At 45.7% G+C, this 20,225-nt stretch overlaps 2 protein-coding genes across 2 annotated transcripts; one reads left to right on the top strand and one right to left on the bottom strand.

Moving 5' to 3' along the window:
• Positions 1 to 255: 255 nt before the first annotated feature.
• SSTR1 (somatostatin receptor 1) lies at positions 256 to 4,248 on the top strand. Its single transcript, XM_054827806.1, has 2 exons — positions 256 to 273; positions 692 to 4,248. Exon 2 carries the CDS (start codon positions 894 to 896, stop codon positions 2,079 to 2,081), a length of 1,188 nt encoding a protein of 395 aa, XP_054683781.1. The 5' UTR covers positions 256 to 273; positions 692 to 893; the 3' UTR covers positions 2,082 to 4,248.
• Positions 4,249 to 4,367: 119 nt separating this feature from the next.
• CLEC14A (C-type lectin domain containing 14A) lies at positions 4,368 to 19,757 on the bottom strand. The gene is given in 4 exon segments (XM_054827805.1): positions 4,368 to 5,884; positions 11,840 to 12,094; positions 17,112 to 19,519; positions 19,522 to 19,757. Coding segments are annotated over 2 exon segments (1,386 nt in total). The 5' UTR covers positions 19,669 to 19,757; the 3' UTR covers positions 4,368 to 5,884; positions 11,840 to 12,094; positions 17,112 to 18,280.
• Positions 19,758 to 20,225: the final 468 nt, after the last annotated feature.

Raw genomic sequence — 20,225 nt, forward strand, 5'->3', positions numbered from 1 at the left:
CAGGGCTGTAAAGTATTGGGTGCTGCTAGTGTGTGATGTCTGGTGGTGGTGGTGGGACGAGACAAGGTGGGGGGTGTGTAGCTGCGTGGTGGCAGGAAGCGTGGGCATTGCTGTTTTCAAGCAGTGCTGTGCACTTAGGGTTGAAGGTTACGTGATTCGTGCTCTGTTGTACTCAGTGCGCCTGGTGCCAGCGCCGTGGGGAGGGCAATCTGCATGGTGCAGTAAGAGGAGAGGGTTACAGCAGCTGTGTAGGCATGAGGCACGCCTGCCCAGGTAACATCGCCTACCCACCCATGATCCGGGCTTTTTTTCTAAAGGAGAAAGGATGGTCCCTTTGCCTGGGGTGCCCCTGGTTCGGACCCAGGTGCCATGGAGGAGAACAGGCAGAATGGAGGGGGAGGAGAGGATGCTGGCTGGGGGGATACCAGTGCGGGGCGGGAGGGCAGTGCAGGGTTGGGGAAACAACACTGGATGGGGAGAGCAGTGTGGGGTCGGGAAGCATTGCGGGGGGGGCGGGCAGAGGGTACAGGGTACAGGCTGCACTCCGGCAGCCCCGGAGCTGCCAGCGCTGCGAGCAGACGGAGGGCGGGATGGAAGGCAGGCGTGGGGGGGAGTGGTAGGTTGGGAGGGACACCCACTTACGTCTCCTCCTGCATTTTTTTTTTTTCTCTTTCCCTCCTCCTTTTCGTAGCCGGTGACGCGCCGCTGCCTATTAATCATTCACCAGCCGGAGAGCAGCAATTACTGCCACTCGGAGCGAGCGGAGCCGGCAGCCGCCTTCTTCCCCATGCCAGCGCCCCGGAGGAGCGCCAGGAGCCCGGCCGGGATGCCGAGCCCGGCCAGCGGCAGCCGCCTGCTGCTCTGAGCCGGGGGCGGGGAGGTCCGGGCAGAGGATGCTCCCCAATGGCACCTGCACCAGGCTTCCGGGCGGTGCAGGCAGCGACAGCGGCGGCAGCGACAGCGGTGGCGGTGGAGCTGGCAGCGCCTCGGAAGAGGCGGCGGCGGGGGGCATGGACTCGGGCGGCAGGAACTCCTCTGGCGCCCCGAACAGCACCCTGAGTGAGTCTCAGGGCAGCGCCATCCTCATCTCATTCATCTACTCCGTGGTATGCCTGGTGGGGCTGTGCGGCAACTCCATGGTCATCTATGTGATCCTACGCTATGCCAAGATGAAGACGGCCACCAACATCTACATCCTCAACCTGGCCATCGCGGACGAGCTGCTGATGCTCAGCGTCCCCTTTCTGGTCACCTCTACCTTGCTGCACCACTGGCCCTTTGGCTCGCTGCTCTGCCGCCTGGTGCTCAGCGTGGATGCCATCAACATGTTCACCAGCATCTACTGCCTGACCGTGCTCAGTGTGGACCGCTACATCGCTGTCGTGCACCCCATCAAGGCAGCTAGGTACCGCCGGCCCACTGTGGCTAAGATGGTCAATCTGGGTGTCTGGGTGCTTTCCATCCTCATCATCCTACCCATCATCATCTTCTCCAACACAGCGGCCAACAGTGATGGAACGGTTGCTTGCAATATGCTCATGCCAGAGCCTACCCAAAGGTGGCTGGTGGTCTTTGTGGTCTACACCTTTCTGATGGGCTTCTTGCTGCCTGTGGTGGCCATCTGCCTCTGCTACATCCTCATCATTGCCAAGATGCGCATGGTGGCCCTGAAGGCTGGCTGGCAGCAACGCAAACGCTCAGAGCGCAAGATCACCCTCATGGTCATGATGGTGGTGATGGTCTTTGTCATCTGCTGGATGCCTTTCTACATAGTGCAGCTGGTCAATGTCTTCGTAGAGCAGGATGATGCCACCATCAGCCAGCTCTCCGTCATCTTGGGCTACGCCAACAGCTGTGCCAACCCCATCCTCTATGGCTTTCTCTCGGACAACTTCAAGCGGTCTTTCCAGCGGCTGCTCTGCCTCAGTTGGATGGACAATGCTGCAGAGGAACCCATCGACTACTATGCCACTGCCCTCAAGAGCAGAGCATACAGCGTGGAGGACTTTCCCCCAGACAACTTGGAGTCAGGGAGCATGTACAGGAACGGCACTTGCACCTCCAGGATTACCACCCTCTGAGGAACCATTCCTGCCCCCCCAACTCCCCTACTGCCCCCCAGCAGGAGGGTGAGCGAGGCCAGGGCTGTGGCATGGGGAGGCCGGGAGGGAGGGGGTTTCAGTCCTGTCCACCAACAGTGGTGTTTGGCACAAGAAGGAGCGAAGAAAACACCATGTCCTCGGTCTGCTGCCCCATCCCCCCCCGTCTGCCTCCCTTGAGAGTGGGTGTGTTCGCTGATGCTTTGACACCCCCTTAGCAAATTGCCACACTCATGGGTTGACTTAGGGTCTGGCAGCCAGGCTCTGCCACCCCTCTCTGAGTCTGATGAGCGGTTGTATGGGTCCCGCAGCGACTCTCCCCTCACCTTTTGTACAGGTTGCCCTCCCCCTTGGTTGGTGGGACACCCCCCAGGCCACTGAGTCGAGCCTGCCTCAGTCAAGCCCCAAGCATTCAGGCTTAGACTCCCCACCCCCACCCCCAATTGAAAGCAACTCTGCTCAGCATCTGTCGGTACGCATCTCCCCTTCCAAGAGTAGAAATGCTGGGAGAAGTCCCCTCCAACATACACTTTGCCCTCCCTCAGGGAAGGAGCATGTAGCCTCTCTCTGCTCTCCCCCCAAGAATATAAAAGAAAGAGGGGAGCAAAAAGACCCCGAGAAAAGAAGCAGCATAGTCATGGAGCCGTCTTTTGCTCTGCAGACAGCTCCTTCCTCACTGGGGCTCTGGTGCTATGCTCGGGGGACACAGGGCAGAAATGGTCTTCGGAAAAAAATCTGATCACTGCCGTGCTCCAGAGCCGCACAGCAGGTTGCTGATACGGGGAGATAAAGAGTCCCATGACTCACGGGGAGCAGAGCACCGAGCAGGGAGTCGGGGGGAGCACTGAGCTGGGAAATGTTTGAATGTGTCCGTACATACAATAAAGCGTGCTAACCATAAAGTTTAAAGGGAGCGCTAGACTGTGAAGCTATTGTCTTGCGCCTGCTCCATCAGCTGTGAAACAGCAACAAAGGGAGCTGAGACAGTTTTGAATGACCTGGGTGGCTGCAAAGTCACTTTAGCCTACATGGAAAAAGAGGGATTCGTTTCAAAAATCTCCATCAGGCTCTGAAATGAATACTTGACAAAAAAAGTAGCTGTTTGATAATAGCTATTACCCTAGCTCCAGTTTCTTCTGTTGCACTAAAAAAAAATAAAATGGGTTTCATATGTTGCCAATGTAATATACTGGCCCAGAGCTTCTTAATGTTTCATTTCTGAGAATTGTTGTTTTTAGTGTGTGCCAGACGTCTTTTTGTTTGATTTTTTTATTTGATTCTTGTCACTGTGCTGTGAACGTGTTTCTCTGAAGCAATTTATACTGTGTACTTATGTCTGTGGTGGCTACTTGCAAGGTTGCATTTAAAATGGGTGATGCTCAAGAAGGCTCCTTTTCAGATAAAAAGGTTTTCACTTTTTTCTAACTCTTTCATCTACATTGCCTCCCCCACAAAAATTCTCGCTCTTGAATTTTCTCTCTTCCTCTCTTATGACAGAACAATTTTCGTGTAGATGAAGGAAGCTTTCTTGTTTGATAAATGACAGCCGATTAAACAAGACCTTCTATCCCTGCTCCCTCTTACCCCAGATGTAAGAATCGGACTGTGTTGAAATAAGCAGCTATGGTTTTTTGCTTTCTACCACCTATGTTAACAGTGTCACACAGTGGCAGGTGTCCCAGTAGCTGTGACAAATCACTTCTCTAGCACAATACTGTGGTTGTAGTAATTATAACTACTGGCAATCTGAAGCAAGAGATTGGGAAAAATCTCTAGTAGCAGCATACCCGTAGCATTGTACTGGTAGCTATGGTGCTTAAGTACAGTGTTAAGTGTAAGGTTGACAATTAAGGCATCTAGCATTTGCAGTGGTGGACTTACTACAGGTTTTTGTTAAATTATACCCTTTAACTTTCTCAGCAGCAAAAAGCAAGATACTCCTTTGTACATTTCTTTCACCAAAAATTAGGTACTGTTAAATGAATGTATAAATTTAGTATTTCAAAGTTGTCTGATTCAAAGCCCATCGAAATGAGAGGAAGAAATCCTAATTCACTTCAATGGACTGTGAGTCAGCTCCTTTTAGTTTAAAAATTGCTAATGTGGAAGCTGTTACATCCTTATTAAAATATTTTGTGAAAAGCTTTAACAATTGTACAGTTTCTTTTCTTTTACTTCCCAGTGGACATCACTTAAAGAAAACATGCAAATATTAATTTTGGTAATGTTTTACATGCACATATGGGGAAAAAAGGATGAAATCTCTTTATGAGCTTATTTAACTTTTCACAGAAACCAAACATCTGTCAAAACAGTAAAATGCCCCCCGATACCATGCGATGCTATTTGTAGAGCTTCACTTAAAATCTCACGATCTCTTCAAAATGGTACAAATCTCATAATCTTATGTGGTCTTTTTCACCCAGGCATCTCGTTGTGTATGGTCAGATTGAATAGAGAGTCAGTCTACTTTCTACTGTTGGATTTGTTTAACATCAGACACGCCGAAGCAGAAGTTAAGAAGCAGTGATTCATACCCGATATTCAGCTTTGATGAAAAGCAGAGCCTGGTTTTGTTGCTTTTTTCTTTTAAATCCGTTTTGGGTTTTGTGGTTTTTTTTCACTTTGCCTTTAAACAAACCTGTGACGGATGCCTGCACACCGACCAGCATATGCACTTTAATTTCGGTTCTCCCAGGCCGAGCGCAGCGGGGTGGTGTTCGTTCTTGGCAGGGAAGCGGGTGCTGCCGCAGAGGCTGCTGGTGCCTCAGTAGATGGCAGGCTTTCCTTCGGATGGGTGCACTAATTCACTCCCAATCCGCAGGGCCCGTGTGATTACTGGCTTAAAACAGCCTCTGTAGTTTCAGCTGGAAACAAAATCTGTTTATCCTAAACTAACAGTGCTTCCTGCTATTTTTTTTCTTTTTTTCTTTTTTTCACCCTGACTTTTGTTTGACTTTGGCAGTGGGAGAGGTAATCAACAGCTGTAAATCACTCTTCGTTTGCTTTGGAAGAAAAAGTTAGTTCATTCTGTGCTATTATTCTAAATACTAGAACATAACTACTAGGAAAAAAAACCCAAAACCAAACAGTTGTCCTTGTGAAATAATGTGTACCAGAAAACAAACAGACCTCTTTTTAATGCTTTCCAAATTGCAAATAAGAGTCTTCAGATTTCATATGAAAATGATTTGAACCAATGCTTAATCCACTGGAAAACAAAGAATAATACAGTGATGTATTTCTTGGTGACATTTTGCCTCTTGATACAGCTATAACATCATTCATCTACAAATGGGTAAACTACCACTCATAACCAGTAGTATGTGGCTGCATTTTCCCCATGAGTTTAATATTTTAAAACTACTGCATACACTTCGTCATGGAAATTGGCCCCGTGCCACCCAAATCCACCCGACTTTTGTTGTTCTTTGTTTAGCCCAAGACCTATACACGACAGCGTGATAGCTCTGAACAGTATCTGGTCAGTGGACTGGACTATTTCCCGTGGTACGCACAAAGACAGAATGGTCTTCGCCTGGCACATCCATCAGGTACCTCTGCAGCATTTTCCCACTCCGAGGAGGGTACGCAGAGAATTACTCTCCTTTCTCACCAGCCTTCCCAGCGCAGAAACAAAGACGACACATCTCATAATCCTGGGGCCGACTGCTATGTGCGGTTAGTGGGCTTGAACCAGACTGGTTGCAGAGGCACTTTATATCCGGGCTGTGGGTGAAAAAGGTGATGGCCACATGTAGATCCTCTGCCTCTTGAGATGGTCCCTGCAGCAGAGAACATCACGCAGTGTATGGTTTCTTTGCATTCGACACTTAAAGAACCCACCTGATTTCTTCACGGAGAAGGAGAATCAGATTTCTGAATGTGACATAAGCATTTCTGAAATGCCAGATTTCCAACAAGTCAGAATAAAATAAAAGGGTTTCTGGTTGTTTTTGAAAAACTAGAAGCCTGTGTTTCAAATGTATGTGGCACACTCTATTAACATTGTGACCATATACTGTATTTTAACCAGTTTCCAAAAATCAGAATCCTCATTTTAAATATTAACCTAAATCTCACTAAAATAAAATGACCCACTGCTGAATGAATCATGTAAGATTTGACTTTTCTTTGCCATGTTTCCAGAACAGCTGTACAAATTAGTGTCTTAAAATCCTGGGAGGGGCGGAGGAACCAAGAAGAAAAATACTTTTTAAAAAAGCCAGAAGAAATTAGCCAAGAAAGAAATATCAATCCAATGTTCTAGACTCTGAGATTTCAGCACCTAGAAACCTTGCCTGACTCCAGGGCTCTACAGAGAAGAATGTGAATTGTTAATCTCTAGAGGAGAATAAAATATTTCTACTGCATTGTGTATTCAGCACTTCCATCCTCTTCAAGACAGAGCCTTACTGGACTGTTAACTGCAGGCTAAGCCACAGGAAGACAGGGTAATTTACTAGATTTGTCTTTGAGAATGATGCTTTTAGATATTACATTTTGTAAAGAGAAATAGCCAAGCAGAACAGGTGAACCAGAGAGCATTTCAAAGTACGTCACTAATTAATTGGCTACAAACCAACCACAGTTTTGACAAGAAAGATGCTTTTCAATAAAAACTAACTATGCCCACCCCCTTCCAACCCTGTTTCCCCAAAAGCCTAAAATCTGCATTTGGCAGAATAGTAAGCTACTATAAGTGTAACCTACCTGAGATATATAGGTTTTCACCTTCTCTGGATGGAATACATTATATGCTTATCATGTCTATGATGGGTAGAGCCACCTTGACAGCAATATAAACGTACACAAGACCTGTTCTACTCTTCCTTTTCCCCAATAATGTCTTTTATGTACAGGTTCTTATGGTCTGTAACATGAATTAGGGTTGCTCTGTGGGTTCTTGAGCTTCCTAACTAGAAAGGCTCAGATAAAAGTGCCCAAATGCATAGCATACGGGAGTTGTAGGACAGATAAGAATTACCAGATTTATGACTTGGGACCTGCTGATCACTGTGATGACCACAGTAATCGGATTGTAGTCACTCTGCTTACATTGCTGGTGACACTGCTGTTTTCAGTGTACGTGTGGGTCCTACCAATCATAAAACTGAAGGACAATCCAGAGGGAAGCGGTGAGCTTCTGCAAGGGTGCTGAAACACACTGCGCTTCACAATGCTGAACAACGCCGAGTAACGTCGGTGCCGGTGCCGGCAGACTGACAAAAGCAAAGGGCCACAGGTTCAACTGATTCATGCAAGACTTTCTGGTTCTCAAATTTACAATGGCAAGTTCATATGATTGCTGGTCAGCTGGAATAATTCAAAACGTGGCAAAGCTGTATAAAGCAAGTACGGATGAGTGTACACACACACATACAATGTGCACGCGCATATATATGCTTCCTTTTTGCAAAATACATAAACATCCTATTTGGTCCGTTATCCAATATGTAAAGGGATGCAGTAGAACATGTATTGGTTGTAAAGGACTTTGTGATTAGTAAAATTCAGATTCCAGTTGCTGGACAGTTAGATAGCACAGGTTTACTATTTAGGCAATGGTAAGTCTTTTGCTTTTGTGCTTCGCTGATGTGTAGAGGAAATTGGAGCATTAATTCTGCTACGGAGGTGAGCCCGTGGCTGGGGAGGTTGGAGCTGGTAGGAGATGGAAATTGTGGAGAAAAAAAACGTGACTAGTGTTTGATTTGGAACTGGAGTGGCTGTATTTGGAGATATCCCTTTGATGTTCAGAAAGTTTGGAGAGAGCTGCAATTGCCCAGCACTTCAGGACCAACTACACCCTTCCCCAGCTAGGATAAGATAAACATCTCCATCTGAGGTCTGAACCAGGAAACTAATGGTGGCTATGGTTACGGTCTTTTCACTATTTAATTAGGTTAAATAGGTTAGAATGCATTGTAAATGTATACAAAAAGTGCATTATCTATCAGAGTACCAGCTAAAGGCTGGGGATCTTGTTGCTGTCTGGTTTCTGTTAAAAACAGACATAGATAGATCTTGCCTCCTTATCCAGTCAATGAGAGACAAGTCACAGATAAAAGAAAAATTTGAAAAGCACTGGATTATTGAGCAGAAAATCAATACCAGTATTAGTGAGTTTATTTTCCTAACATTGCAGCAGAAATATTTTGTATATCATTTGGTCACAGAAAGATAAAAGACACTTTTAGAAGCTAAACTGACTGTACAATATTGTAAAGAAGCTTTTTTTAAAGGGGTTTCATTATATCTTCATGAGAACTAGAACAACTTTGATATTAAAACATGCTTATTATCTTATGCCTTGTATTTTCTATACCATTTTGCATTCTTTCTATGAACTCGAGTGTCTTCATAAGAAAAGTTGCTTATTTACCCACTGGAGACTCTTGGCTACTATCAGTAACTGATTTCAGTGTTGTTTTGAACGGCTACATCAGCCAAAGATCTAGTCTATGGTTCATGCCTTAGATTTATACAAATTACACAAATCAGTCACAGGACTGACTGACTGAAAGAAAATTCAATGAAATGGAAGATAAGAAATACAGAGAGTGTATTATTTTGATGGCACGGTATATACTTTGTTTTAATTTATATGCCAGTAGCTGTTAACTGACCACATAACGAGTCCAGAAGAAACTGAATCTCAACTGCCACTCTGTTGTTGTTCCTGTTTTTTATGGTGGAAAAGAAGGTGGAAGGGGTGTGGGGCTTTATGAGGTGTCATAGAAGACCAGGCAAAACATTCAAGATATACTCACATCAGGGCAAAAGACTGGATGTTTGGGGAGAATGGATAGGAAAGAAGGCAAAACTGGTGGATATCTAACACTGAACAGACTGAGAAAGGAATTTGAAATGAAGAAAAAACAAGGATGGGGTGCCCAGGAGAGGCCATTTTGTTAAGAAAAGAGGAGGGGGGAAAAATAGATTCCAGTACAGGCATTATAAAGCAAGACTTGGCTCTTTCACATAATTAAGTTAGTTTGTTTAGGGTACAGCAAATACATAAACTTCCAACTGAGCAAAAAAGACAATTTCTGCTTTTTATGTCAGCTGCTATTTTCAAAGCTGCCTGTTCTTTCTGAAGTTTAGAAAGTATCTAGGTATTTTTTCCTAAGAACCAAATGATAACTTAAGTACTTTACCGAATTACAGGAAAACAATGCAGAAAACTGATAGATAATAGTTTTTCTAACTATTTTAGTTAGAGTCCAAGATTTTAGTTTTTCTAAAATGTTAATTTATTTTTTACTTTTCAGATGCTCTGAATGTCATGGATTAATTTCTCTCCTTTTATCATTAAAACAGGAAAAAAAAGTGTTATAAAATTATTGCTCAACACAAAGAACAACTCCATATCAACAAGACAGAAATGTAATGCAGCAGCATTTTCTCTGCTCTTCCACTGTCATAAAGTAAGATTTACAGAATGTCTTACTTTAAAAGCATCTTCAGTGCTCTGACTGGGAAAATTATTTCCCATAAGAGAACTATATACTCTTAAGAACGAAAGGTAATGTTCATGTATTCCTCTCCACAGATCTCAAAACTCCAAACTTAGTTTAGCATGAAGGCATAGAGCTATATTCCCAAAATGGCTTATCCGATCTACAGAGGGCTGCAGGTTTCAATGTACTCATTCAAGAACCTTTCATTAGAGCTAATATTTAATAGAAAATAAACAAGAGAATAAACTCCCTAAACATTGAAGAAAATCTCCTGATACATTCATATTTGTGGAAAAATATCTGTCAGTCATATTTGCACTGAAGTAGATTCTGGTGTCCGCAGAAGGACTTCTCCTGACCAGACAGAATTTTGCTCAAAAACATCTATTCCCATAAGCTCAAATTTTACTAGGAAAGCATATTCTCTGTAAATGTATACCAATATATGCATACTTTCATTTTTAACACAAAATAAGAATATGCATTTCAACCTAAGTTCTTGTATTTTACTGCAGCAAATTTACTTTACATGACAAGCCAGTAGGATGTTCTTTTGAGAGATCTGAACTGGATTTATGGAATTGCAATGGATGTTAACACCATTAGTGTGGTCAATTTATCGGGAAGTAATGAAAACTTCCTCATTAGTATCTGTCTGATGTATGGGTAAGTAAAAGAGGACTTGTGATGTAAAAGTTTTGGATATCTAATATAGTGTCACTAAGTATAGGGGAGAACAGACTGTAATGCACATTGTATATTAATAGGTTGATGCTTATGTATCATAACCTTCACATGCCTTTAAGCTTCAGGATCTAGAAAAGAATGAAAACCAACTTTGTTTCTCTTGGGAAGACTAATGCATGTGTTCTTATGGTTAGTTATTCTCCTAGGATATCAGAATTGCTTCATCATCTCAGCAGTTAGGTATAACTGAAAGAGAATCAGTTCACTTTAAGTGCCACCACTAACACTGCAAAGTTGGAAGGGTTATTGCCATGAAATCTAGGAGGCTTGTATTCTGAGAAAAAGCTGCATGCACTATATACACACAATTCATTACTTGCTTGGAGAGGGAAGAATTTAAATAGAAATGTATTGGGTTGCAGCTCTTCGCCAACTGCTCCAGCATGGGTCCCTTCCACAGGGTACAGACCTTCAGGACCAGACTGCTCCAGCGTGGGGTCCCCCACGGGGTCACAAGTCCTGCCAGCAAACCTGCTCCAGCCTGGGCTCCTCTCTCCATGGGGCCACAGGTCCTGCCAGGAGCTTGCTCCATCACGGGCTTCCCATGGGGTCACAGCCTCCTTCAGGTGCCTCCACCTGCTCCGGCGTGGGGTCCTCCACAGGCTACAGGTAGAATCTCTACACCCCCTCATCCTTCCTCCATGGGCTGCAGGGGGACAGCCTGCTTCACCATGGTCTTCACCACGGGCTGCAGGGGGATCTCTGCTCTGGCGCCTGGAGCACCTCCTCCTCCTTCTTCCCTGACCTGGGTGTCTGCAGGGCTGTTCCTCTCACATCTTCTCACTCCTTTCTCTGGCTGCAGTTTGTTCCCCAGGTTTCCCCCCCGTTCTTAACTCTGTTATCCCAGAGGCACCACCACCATCACTGATGGGCTCGGCCTTGGCCAGCGGCGGGTCCATCTTGGAGCTGGCTGGCATTGGCTCTGTCAGACATGGGGGAAGATTCTTCTAGCAATGTCTCTCAGAAACCACCCCTGTAGCCCCCCCCCCACTATCAAAACCTTACCATGCAAACCCAATACAACAAACAACAAAACATTTTTTTTGTGGACTGCTATCATGACAGACTGAATAAATTTCCAGATATCTTTAATAATTTATTCTTGGCACAACTAGTAAGATGACTCACAACAGAAGAAACAGATCCCGATTTTGTCCTAAGAAATGGACATTATTTGGCTGAACACTGACCACAACATACCTAAAATGAGCAACTTTGAGTAAAAAAAGCTAAAAACATTCACTATGCTAATATTTAATTTCAAAGCAGGGAGCTGTCCTGTCACATCCCACCTGTGGGGAGAGGGGAGTGACTCAGATTCACAGATCCCCTCGGCATGGACTAAGGTGAGATAACACTCAAGGTCTGTACATAAACATGAACTTTAATATGAATATAGAGAACAAATATTCTGTTAATGTTGGCACTCTCACAGTTACATCTACCTAAGTGATGTGGCTTTATGGCAAATCAAGGTAGACCTTGCATTAATTGGCAGCTTTGAGGAAAAGGAGAGAGAGAGAGATATCTCACCTGTCCTGGGTCCAGTGTCGCACCTTCTGACAGGGGTAGTTGGTGTAGAGCAAGTCCCCCTGCAGATTTGTACGTGCCCCTGTTTATTGGCCCGAGTTCTAGGAGTGGTTGAAACACCAGTACTTTTCCATACTTTTTTATGGCAAATCAAGAGAAGTGGCACCAGGTCCCTCCCCATGACTTCTCTTTTGCCTTTCTCTTGGGGCGTTGTCCGGGCTCACAGCACTGTCGCCTGGGGCTCATCCCTTACAGGAGCTGCATATAAATTAAGAAGGATGCTAAGCAGAAATTAAAAGGAACAGCTAAAAAGCTTGCAGGTGGCATTGGGGCTACTTAATGATATTAGGAGATAGATCAAACACAGGTTACCTATCAAAAGAAGACATTAGAAGATCACTTTCCCCTCAAAAAAATCTAAAAAGTTAAACAGTACAGAATAGAAAAGGACATAATTTAAAGTTGAAATCAAGTACAAATAAAGAAAACAGAAGGAAGGATGAACTTTAGCAAATAAATAATAAAATCTTAAAGCAGCCAAAAAAAAAAAGGGGGAATATCTGCTTAAAGACATAGCAACTACCAATGCAAAATCCAGTAGAGCAGGAAACCAGTGTACTTACTGATCATGAGTGGAGATTGGTTTTGAGTGTTTCTGGAAGAAAGAGCCATGGGGGAAAAGCTGTGAAATCTTATTGCTTGTGTTCATAATGGATTATTCTTTGGGGTTTGGTTTTTGGTTGGGTTTGTTTGTTGGGGTTTGGTTTTTTTTTTTTTTTTTGGAAGAGGAGCAATGGATAAGTCTGTGGAAGTTTTGGAGTAAATCAGTGAGTGGACAGTACAAAACTATTAGCAGAGGCGTGTGCTCCTCTAAGAATTCAGAAGGAATTTCCTAATGAAAGAGCTGTACTGTTAACTGTGGTGAAACCTGCTGGAAACCACAGGGCTCTGTCCTGGGACTTGTCCTGCTCAAATTTCTTATAAATGATCTGGAAAAAACCTGAGGGATAATTCTTTGAAAACATGATTCTATGAACATCAGCACAGTTCTATGCAGTGGTCAAAACAAACAAATGGTTATGTTAGTAACTTTTAAAAGACAGAAAATACTTTAAAGCCGTCGTAGAAGACTACACTGTACCTGCATCTCCAACAGTTTCTAAATTTGGATTTCACAAATAATCTAACAGTATAAGAAAAAGTGCAAAAGAAGAATAATGAAACAATCAGATCTACAGAATTATTTCTAAAAAAAGAAGAAATTAAATAGGCTCCTCAACTTGGGACACAGAAGGAGCGTATGGAAAAATCAAGAAAATGAACTGGTCTTCTTTTTTATGTCACATGTAAATAAATAAATTGTGGAACTAATTGATACAGGATGGTTGGATGCCAAAAGTAATAAATCGAATCCAAACTCTGTTAGACAAATTGACGGAAGTCTACCAAGTGTGACATGAACTCAGTCTCAAACTCAGGCTTGCAAACTTAGATCACCTAGGAGAAGTGTCATAGATGTCAGATTTCCTGTTCTATTTCTTAAAACATTTGCTGTTGTCACAGAGACATTACTGACTTTGATGACTTTTAAACTCACTCAAACTATCTGTTCTTATGCTCCTATGTTATGTTCCAGGGAACGGTGTAAAACATTCTTATCAGTCCGAAACACAAGACCTGCTGGTTACGTTCCAAAAACGAACCCATGCTTTTCTGACATATTAATGACTGAAAATGTTTATTTGTTTGCAAACCACCCCATTTTGAGTAACAGACACCTGACAAAACATGCAGCGAGAGGATGGTAAGGGTGGATATATCCAGGTAAAGATGGATACTTGCCTGCCTGTCTTATCTCTCCCTCCTCAGCTCATTGTCTCCCTGGACCTGCAGGATTCTCACTCTTGACCTTATCCACGAAACACATAATAGTAGTTGTTCCCCCCGTCCTTCTGCCTCAGACTTGCAACGCAAAAGGAATGACAGGTGGCAGGAGGGAAAGGACATAGTAAATGTGGGACCATCACCACGTTCCTGCCTCCCCCACCTCCGCAGCTGCCTTCAGGTGCCTCACCTACAGCCAAGCAGTGCTTCAAGTCTGCAATACGGAAAAGGAAAAAGACTTCCTTGCAAACAGATGACTCCCCGCTCACATTCACTTTCCAGTCTCCCAGTCCCAGAGCTCTACAAGTCCAGAGGAGAAAGGCAAGGCTGCATAGTGGGGGAAGAAGGAAAAGCATGAAGTTTAACCTATTTTGAAGCCCTGGGAGAGTTGTTACTGCTGCTGCCGCCTTCAGTGTTCGCCTTCCAAGTCAGTTATATATCATTAGCGAAATGTATGAATCACTGCTCTACAGCCTTGATAAATATCCACATCCTGAAGAAACAGAAAATATTATTTCTAGAAGGAACTAAGTTGCATGTACCAGTGATTAAACTCCATGCAAGAAATGACGAAAGATAATGAGGGCTGAAAAATGAAAAAAAAAAATAAATTAAGTGATAGGAAATTACATTTCCTGGGGGAAGCACAAAATCCATTCATTTTTTTAGTCTTCTTTAAGCTATATACTACACTTAAAAAAGGAGAAAAGTTCTTTGAACTATTTGAATTTTGCCCATGTCCACGTTTAGATTTCACTTTAATCCCATAACACACTTAATCAAGCCCTCAGCAGTATAAATAATTATTAAAAACTTGGGGAAAATTAAAATTTTATTTCTGATTATTTGATGAATGCAAGCCACTAAAAATTCATCACATGTTCATGAATAAAATGTACAGCTGACAAATGATGTGTCTACTAGTCAAACTATCTTTGGAGGAATTAAGGAAATCTAAAAATTAGATTTAATTGGCAACAGGGGAGACTTTTTGGACCACTGTGATAGATGAGATGTTTGGACATTCCTACTCTTTGCAGAAATAACCATTTTTAAATGTGGACTCACAGATCTTGCGCCCACCATTCCATTACCATGACATTATTACTTCCAGTCCTCAAGAACCAAGATCTACAACACTACGCATTACCCGAGGGAATTTAGAGTTTTAAAAAGCCCACCTAATATAAATCCCTAGAATTGAAAGTACTAAATTATTTTAAATCCTCCATACAAATGTATGCATTGTAAAACTCACAAAGTTTATATGTGAGTTATATGGCTTTAATATGGGATGAAATAATGTTTTTCCCAAGCTGGAAAAGCAGTTGTAATATAATGTGCTTATATAACATGTTTAGTCAAAGGACACCTACGTCACATGAAGGAAAAGGTCAAGATTTGTCTCCATCTCTGCTATGTTTTAGAAAAATATTTACATTTGATTGTGTGTTTTACATATAGTGTTACGTAAAATTAAAAGAAAGTTGCATCCAATTTCATAACCAGACACTTTTATTATATCAGTCCTTGTTGTGATTATCTGTACTCATTATGACCTTACTTAACCTCCTCCTGTGGATGTAAACAGCAAAGCCTGCACTGGATCTGCCTTGCAGACCACTGAATGATGGTTATGAAGTGAGCCCACAGCCGCAAGTCAGTTATCTGTTGGTTTCCTATTTAAGAAAGACACAATTTAAATTGAGAGTGGAAAGCAAAAATGATTTATCCTTTCTCCCAAACCATCCACTTCTTGGTCTGAATCATTAGAGGAAGAGAAATTCATGCATTTCAAACCTGCTTAGGTTCCAACTGAATCCAAATGCTATTGGCTTTGTATTCTACTGACTGCAAAAATAAGTTAAAGAAACCCAAATAGACAAAACAAGAATCTCTGACGTGTAAAAACAATAGAAGCTCTGGTAAAATGATGGCCATTTAGCCATGCCTTGAACAGACACAAGGCACTGTGAGCTTGCACAGCTGCAGACTTAGGTTAGCTGATTTTTCTGATTTAATTTTAGATGTGTGTTTTACAGGCACTTAAATATGAGTAACCTCCCTCGGCTTTCTTTACAGTCGATGTAGAGAAATGGCACTTTCAGGATGCAATTCATTGGTCCCATTTTCAGCATCTAGTCTAAAATGAGAGAAACTGCAAGTACATACTTGTCTCCATAGCCTATAGGGGAGTCTACGTGAGTAGACGAGTCTAGATGAGCTGTTAGAGATGTCTGCACCTGGTGAGACAGATCCCATCCTTAGATGCAGAACAGTCTGGTTTCAGCTGAGTCAAATTATAAACCAGGGAAAATATAACAGAATCCTTGTGTAGTCCTCTAGACAAATGTCTAATGCTTCATCCTGAGTCTTAAGTGTGAGAAAAAGAACTTTGAAATCAAAACGTGGTTTCACAAGAAGCCAAGGCAAAGAGCGAAATGAGAATAGTAAGATGAGACAGGTGAATGGCTTACAAGGGCATGAACTTGCACATTTTAACTGAATAGTCTGAGTCAAATCCTGAGAGATGCCAAAAGAAGTAGTTAGTTGCAGGCACTTAACTCAGCTGTGTGCTTGGTAAGACTCCTGAAGCAGAGAATGAGTGTTTCTAGAGTTTAGAAAAACATACCCGGACACTTGTACAGTCCCATTAAGAGTTCAGCCATCTGATATGTGGGAAAGAGGAAAACATAGAAATAGTAACTTAGGCAGGCTCTTGTTCATCTTAGTTGCCATTTGCTTATACAGCCCCTTGTAGAAGAACGGAGCTCCACATACACTGCTCCCTAAAACAAATTACTTACAGTGACGGTAATGGCAGTGGTATTAAGACAAAAGGCATTAATGGCTAAGTCATTTTCCAAATCTGTGCACATCTGAATGTAGAATCAAGCCTCCTACTGAAGCTGAAAAATGGCTGTCTTCTGAAATACAAATGTCAGATAAACAGATTAGAAAAGTATGCAGATTATGAGACAGCTTTGTAATGAGTAGCATTCTCACCTAGCTGGATTTCATTCATGTCATGATACAACATAATTTATCGCTATAGACAGCCTGATGGCTCACAAATGTCTGCGATCCCCTTCACAAAAGCAAAAAGAGTGTTTCCCAGCTAGCAACAGAAAAAAACCCATGCTATGCCATACTTTATCCTTAGCAGATGTTTACACCAGATTAATCTTCAAGTCTTTGCTTGCAAGAAAAATAGGTAGTAATACACATTATTGTTTGCAATGGAGTTTTCCAAACTCAATAGGAAAGTGTCAGAATGAAAGCAGTAGTCAGAAGGTCAGCTCTAAAGAGAGGAAAACAAAGGAAAAAAGCATATTTAAAAAAGACATTTCAGAGCTCAAAGTTCTTTTAAGGGAAGAAAATATTTCCCTACCCTTTAGTTGTGTCTTACTGCACTCACAGAACCTTGAATCAATATTTAGCATTACCACTTTAATTGAGAACCAACACCATCATAATAAGAAGTGGGCATCAGCACTCTGAACTGCAAAGAACGCAAGTTCTGCGGTGAGGACAAAATGCTGCTTTATGGGAATTCCCAAGGGAAATCGCAGAGGAAGTATTTACCTCCTTTAGAAAGGGGCACAAAGAGTGAATCTTTCTTTCCTTACTCTAAAGGGACTTCATTAAAAACAATATATCTGACTAAAAAGAATGGGATTTGCATGATGTATTTGGACCCGCTTTAAAAGCTCTCACAGCGCGAAGTTTGTCAGCACCTCGTCTGATTGTAAGGGAGCCACATATTGCAGCAGAAAACAAGTTTTGTACCAACGCACCTTAGGAGAAAAACTAACTGAAAAATTTGTTGCTCTGCTACAGTAAAAATGAATATTGTATGAAGCAACAAACAGAGCAGTGATTTAGGTTTTAAATCATCCTTTATTCTTTTCATCAGCTGAAGTATAAAACTGACTCCCCATTAACCTCCCACTTCCTCAGCAATTTAATGACCTTCTAAGTATAGAAATGCTCTTCATTTCTAAGAATGTCAGTCTGAAAGAGTAGGGGTCACAGTTTCCTCCAAAATTACGGCAGTTCACCTCTCCAAACGTCCCAGCAATTAGAAAGAAAACAAGAGCCTCCAAGTACCACTCGGACAAGGAGTGACTTCTAAATTACAAGTCGCTCAAAGTGGTCCCCTTCACACTTGCTCCAAGTAAGGCACCCGAAGAACTGGTTTTGGGAAGATAAAAACCCACAACTGCTGCAGCTCCAGCTAAGCAATCTTCTGTCGGCCACGCTGCTGTATTTATATTTTACTTATGCCAGCACCTAAATAACTGTTTTACAGACCGACAAAAACTCTTGACTGTCCAAAGGCTTCAAACCCCTGAAAAGGGGGGGTATCTGCATGCCCCCACGTCTGACAATCTGCGCGTCCTGCTCAGCCACGTCCCACGGCGCCTCTTCCTCAGCTCCCCGCGGCAGCCAGGCTGGGGGCAAGAGAGCCGGGGGAGCCCAGCGCTGCCCCGGGGAGGGGGGGGGGGGGAGCTGCCACTCGGGGCAGCCCCAAGGGACGGGGCTACGGCCGCCCCGGGGCTAGTCGCCGTCCGCTGCTCCGCTCGGCTCCGCGGAGCCCCCCTCCGCCTTGCTACCGGCCTCCGGCGGCTCCTTGTCCCCGCGGTCCTCGGATTTCTTGTTGAAACAGAGCTTGAAGACACCCAAGACGGTCATGACCAGGATGATCAGCACCACCACCGCCACCGTCACCAGGATGAAAACGTAGTTAGAGGAGGCCGGCGGAACAGCCGTCTTCTCCCCGCCGGCGGCGGCGGTGGTGGCGGGCGGTACCGCGGAGCCGCCGGCTGCCGGGGCGGAGGGACGGCGCCCCTCCGCCCCGGCAGCCGGCGGCTCCGCGGTACCGCCCGCGGCGGTGGGAGCCGACCCCGTGGCCGTGTAAGACGTGCCGGCCCGCCCGCCCAGGGTGCGGGCACAGGCGAAGCCGCCGGCGGCATCCCGGCACCCGACGGCCTCGGCGCACCGCCCGCTGCCGGGGCTCCGGTAGCCGAAGGGGCAGGGGCAGAGGGGCTCCGCCGCCCCCTTCCAGGCGAAGCCTCCCCGCTCGGGCTGGCAGATGAGCCGCAGCTCCCCGCCGGGGCACGCCGCGGTGAGAAAGGTGCCCGGCGGGCTGAAGCCGGGGCCGGCGCTGCGCTCCTCGAAGGTGAGGAGGTAGTCGAGGTCGAGGGCGCCCGCAGGGCTGAGGTCGGGGCAGGCGCCCTCGTACTGGTACTTGCAGACGTAGCCCTGGCTCTCCCGGTGGCAGGACTGCTCCTTCCAGCCCCAGCTGGGGCCGCCGCCGGGAGCGGTCGCCGCCGCCAGGTGCAGCCCGGCGCAGCGGGCGGCGAGGCAGGACCGCACGGGCTCCTTCGCCCACCGGCCGAGCGCCGCCGGCACCTCCCGCAGGGCCGCCACGCCGCCGGCACCCTCCCAGGAGAAGCCGCGGAGCGGCTGCCCCGCGTCCGTGCAGGTGGAGGCGTTCCTCTTCAGCCCGACCCAGAAGAGCGAAGGTGCGGGCCCCGCCGCCACCTCCGCCAGCAGCCCCAGCAGCAGGCGCAGCTCCGGCTCGCCGCTGACCCAGGCCAGGCTGCCCTGCCGGCGTTCGCAGGCGCTGCGGGCCTCGGCGTAGGAGCGGTTGGCGAGGTGGGCGCTGAAGCAGGCGCCGGCGACCTGGCAGCGCACGGCGGCCCGCGGCGGCGGGGGCCGGCCCAGGGCGCAGGCCGCGGCCAACAGCAGGCACCAGGGCCCGGCCCGCCTCATCCTTGCGGCGACGGGCGCAGGCTGCCCCGGCGGCTGCGGCGGCGCTCAGCCCCGGCTCCGGCTGGCCCCGGCTGCCCGCGCCGTCCTACCCCAGCGCCGTCCCCGCACACAGGGCCCTCCCCCGGGCCTGCCGGAGGAAACGTGTCGGGAGCCGGGGTTGATCTCGGCATCCTCCGTTTGTTGGCGGGCGGGTGACAAGCAGCTCCCAGCGCAGCCAGGAAGCGTCTGCCCTGCCCGGCGGGCGGGTGTCCAACGTCGGGGGAGATCGAGGGTGGGCGATCCCGGTGCCTGCCCCGCTGTCGGACGGGCAGGAGGGTGGCGAGGCCCAGAGCCGCCCCGGGGTCATGGGCCCCGTCTCAGGGCTGTGTGCGGGAGATGGCAGGGCCCGTCCTGCCAGCCTGTTGCACAGCACTTCCAGGAGAAAAGCGGTCCAGCTTCAGTGACTTCTTCCTTGAAAGATGGAGGTTTGCTGGTTAGGTGAAGCTGTGCAGCCCATCCCCTAGCTCACAATACATGGAACAGTTTAACATGCACAAAAACTTCTTCAGCTCACTGTTTTCAAGCAAGTTGGCCTAAATGTGTCATACATTAGGTGTCTGTGATGATTTCCAGCAGGTTGTTCATAAATGATTTTAACTGATCCATTACACCTGTTCCTCAGTAGGCGGTCTACAGGTCGCCTCATTTTCATATTCTTTACTGTGATGTCTGCTGTTACCTCATGTGT

Source organism: Grus americana, chromosome 5 (assembly GCF_028858705.1).
Source record: "Grus americana isolate bGruAme1 chromosome 5, bGruAme1.mat, whole genome shotgun sequence".
Taxonomy (NCBI): Eukaryota; Metazoa; Chordata; class Aves; order Gruiformes; family Gruidae; genus Grus; species Grus americana.

Bases quoted from the DNA above. Each gene is read 5' to 3' on its own strand.
- SSTR1 (XM_054827806.1), top strand. From the start codon at position 894: ATGCTCCCCAATGGCACCTGCACCAGGCTTCCGGGCGGTGCAGGCAGC.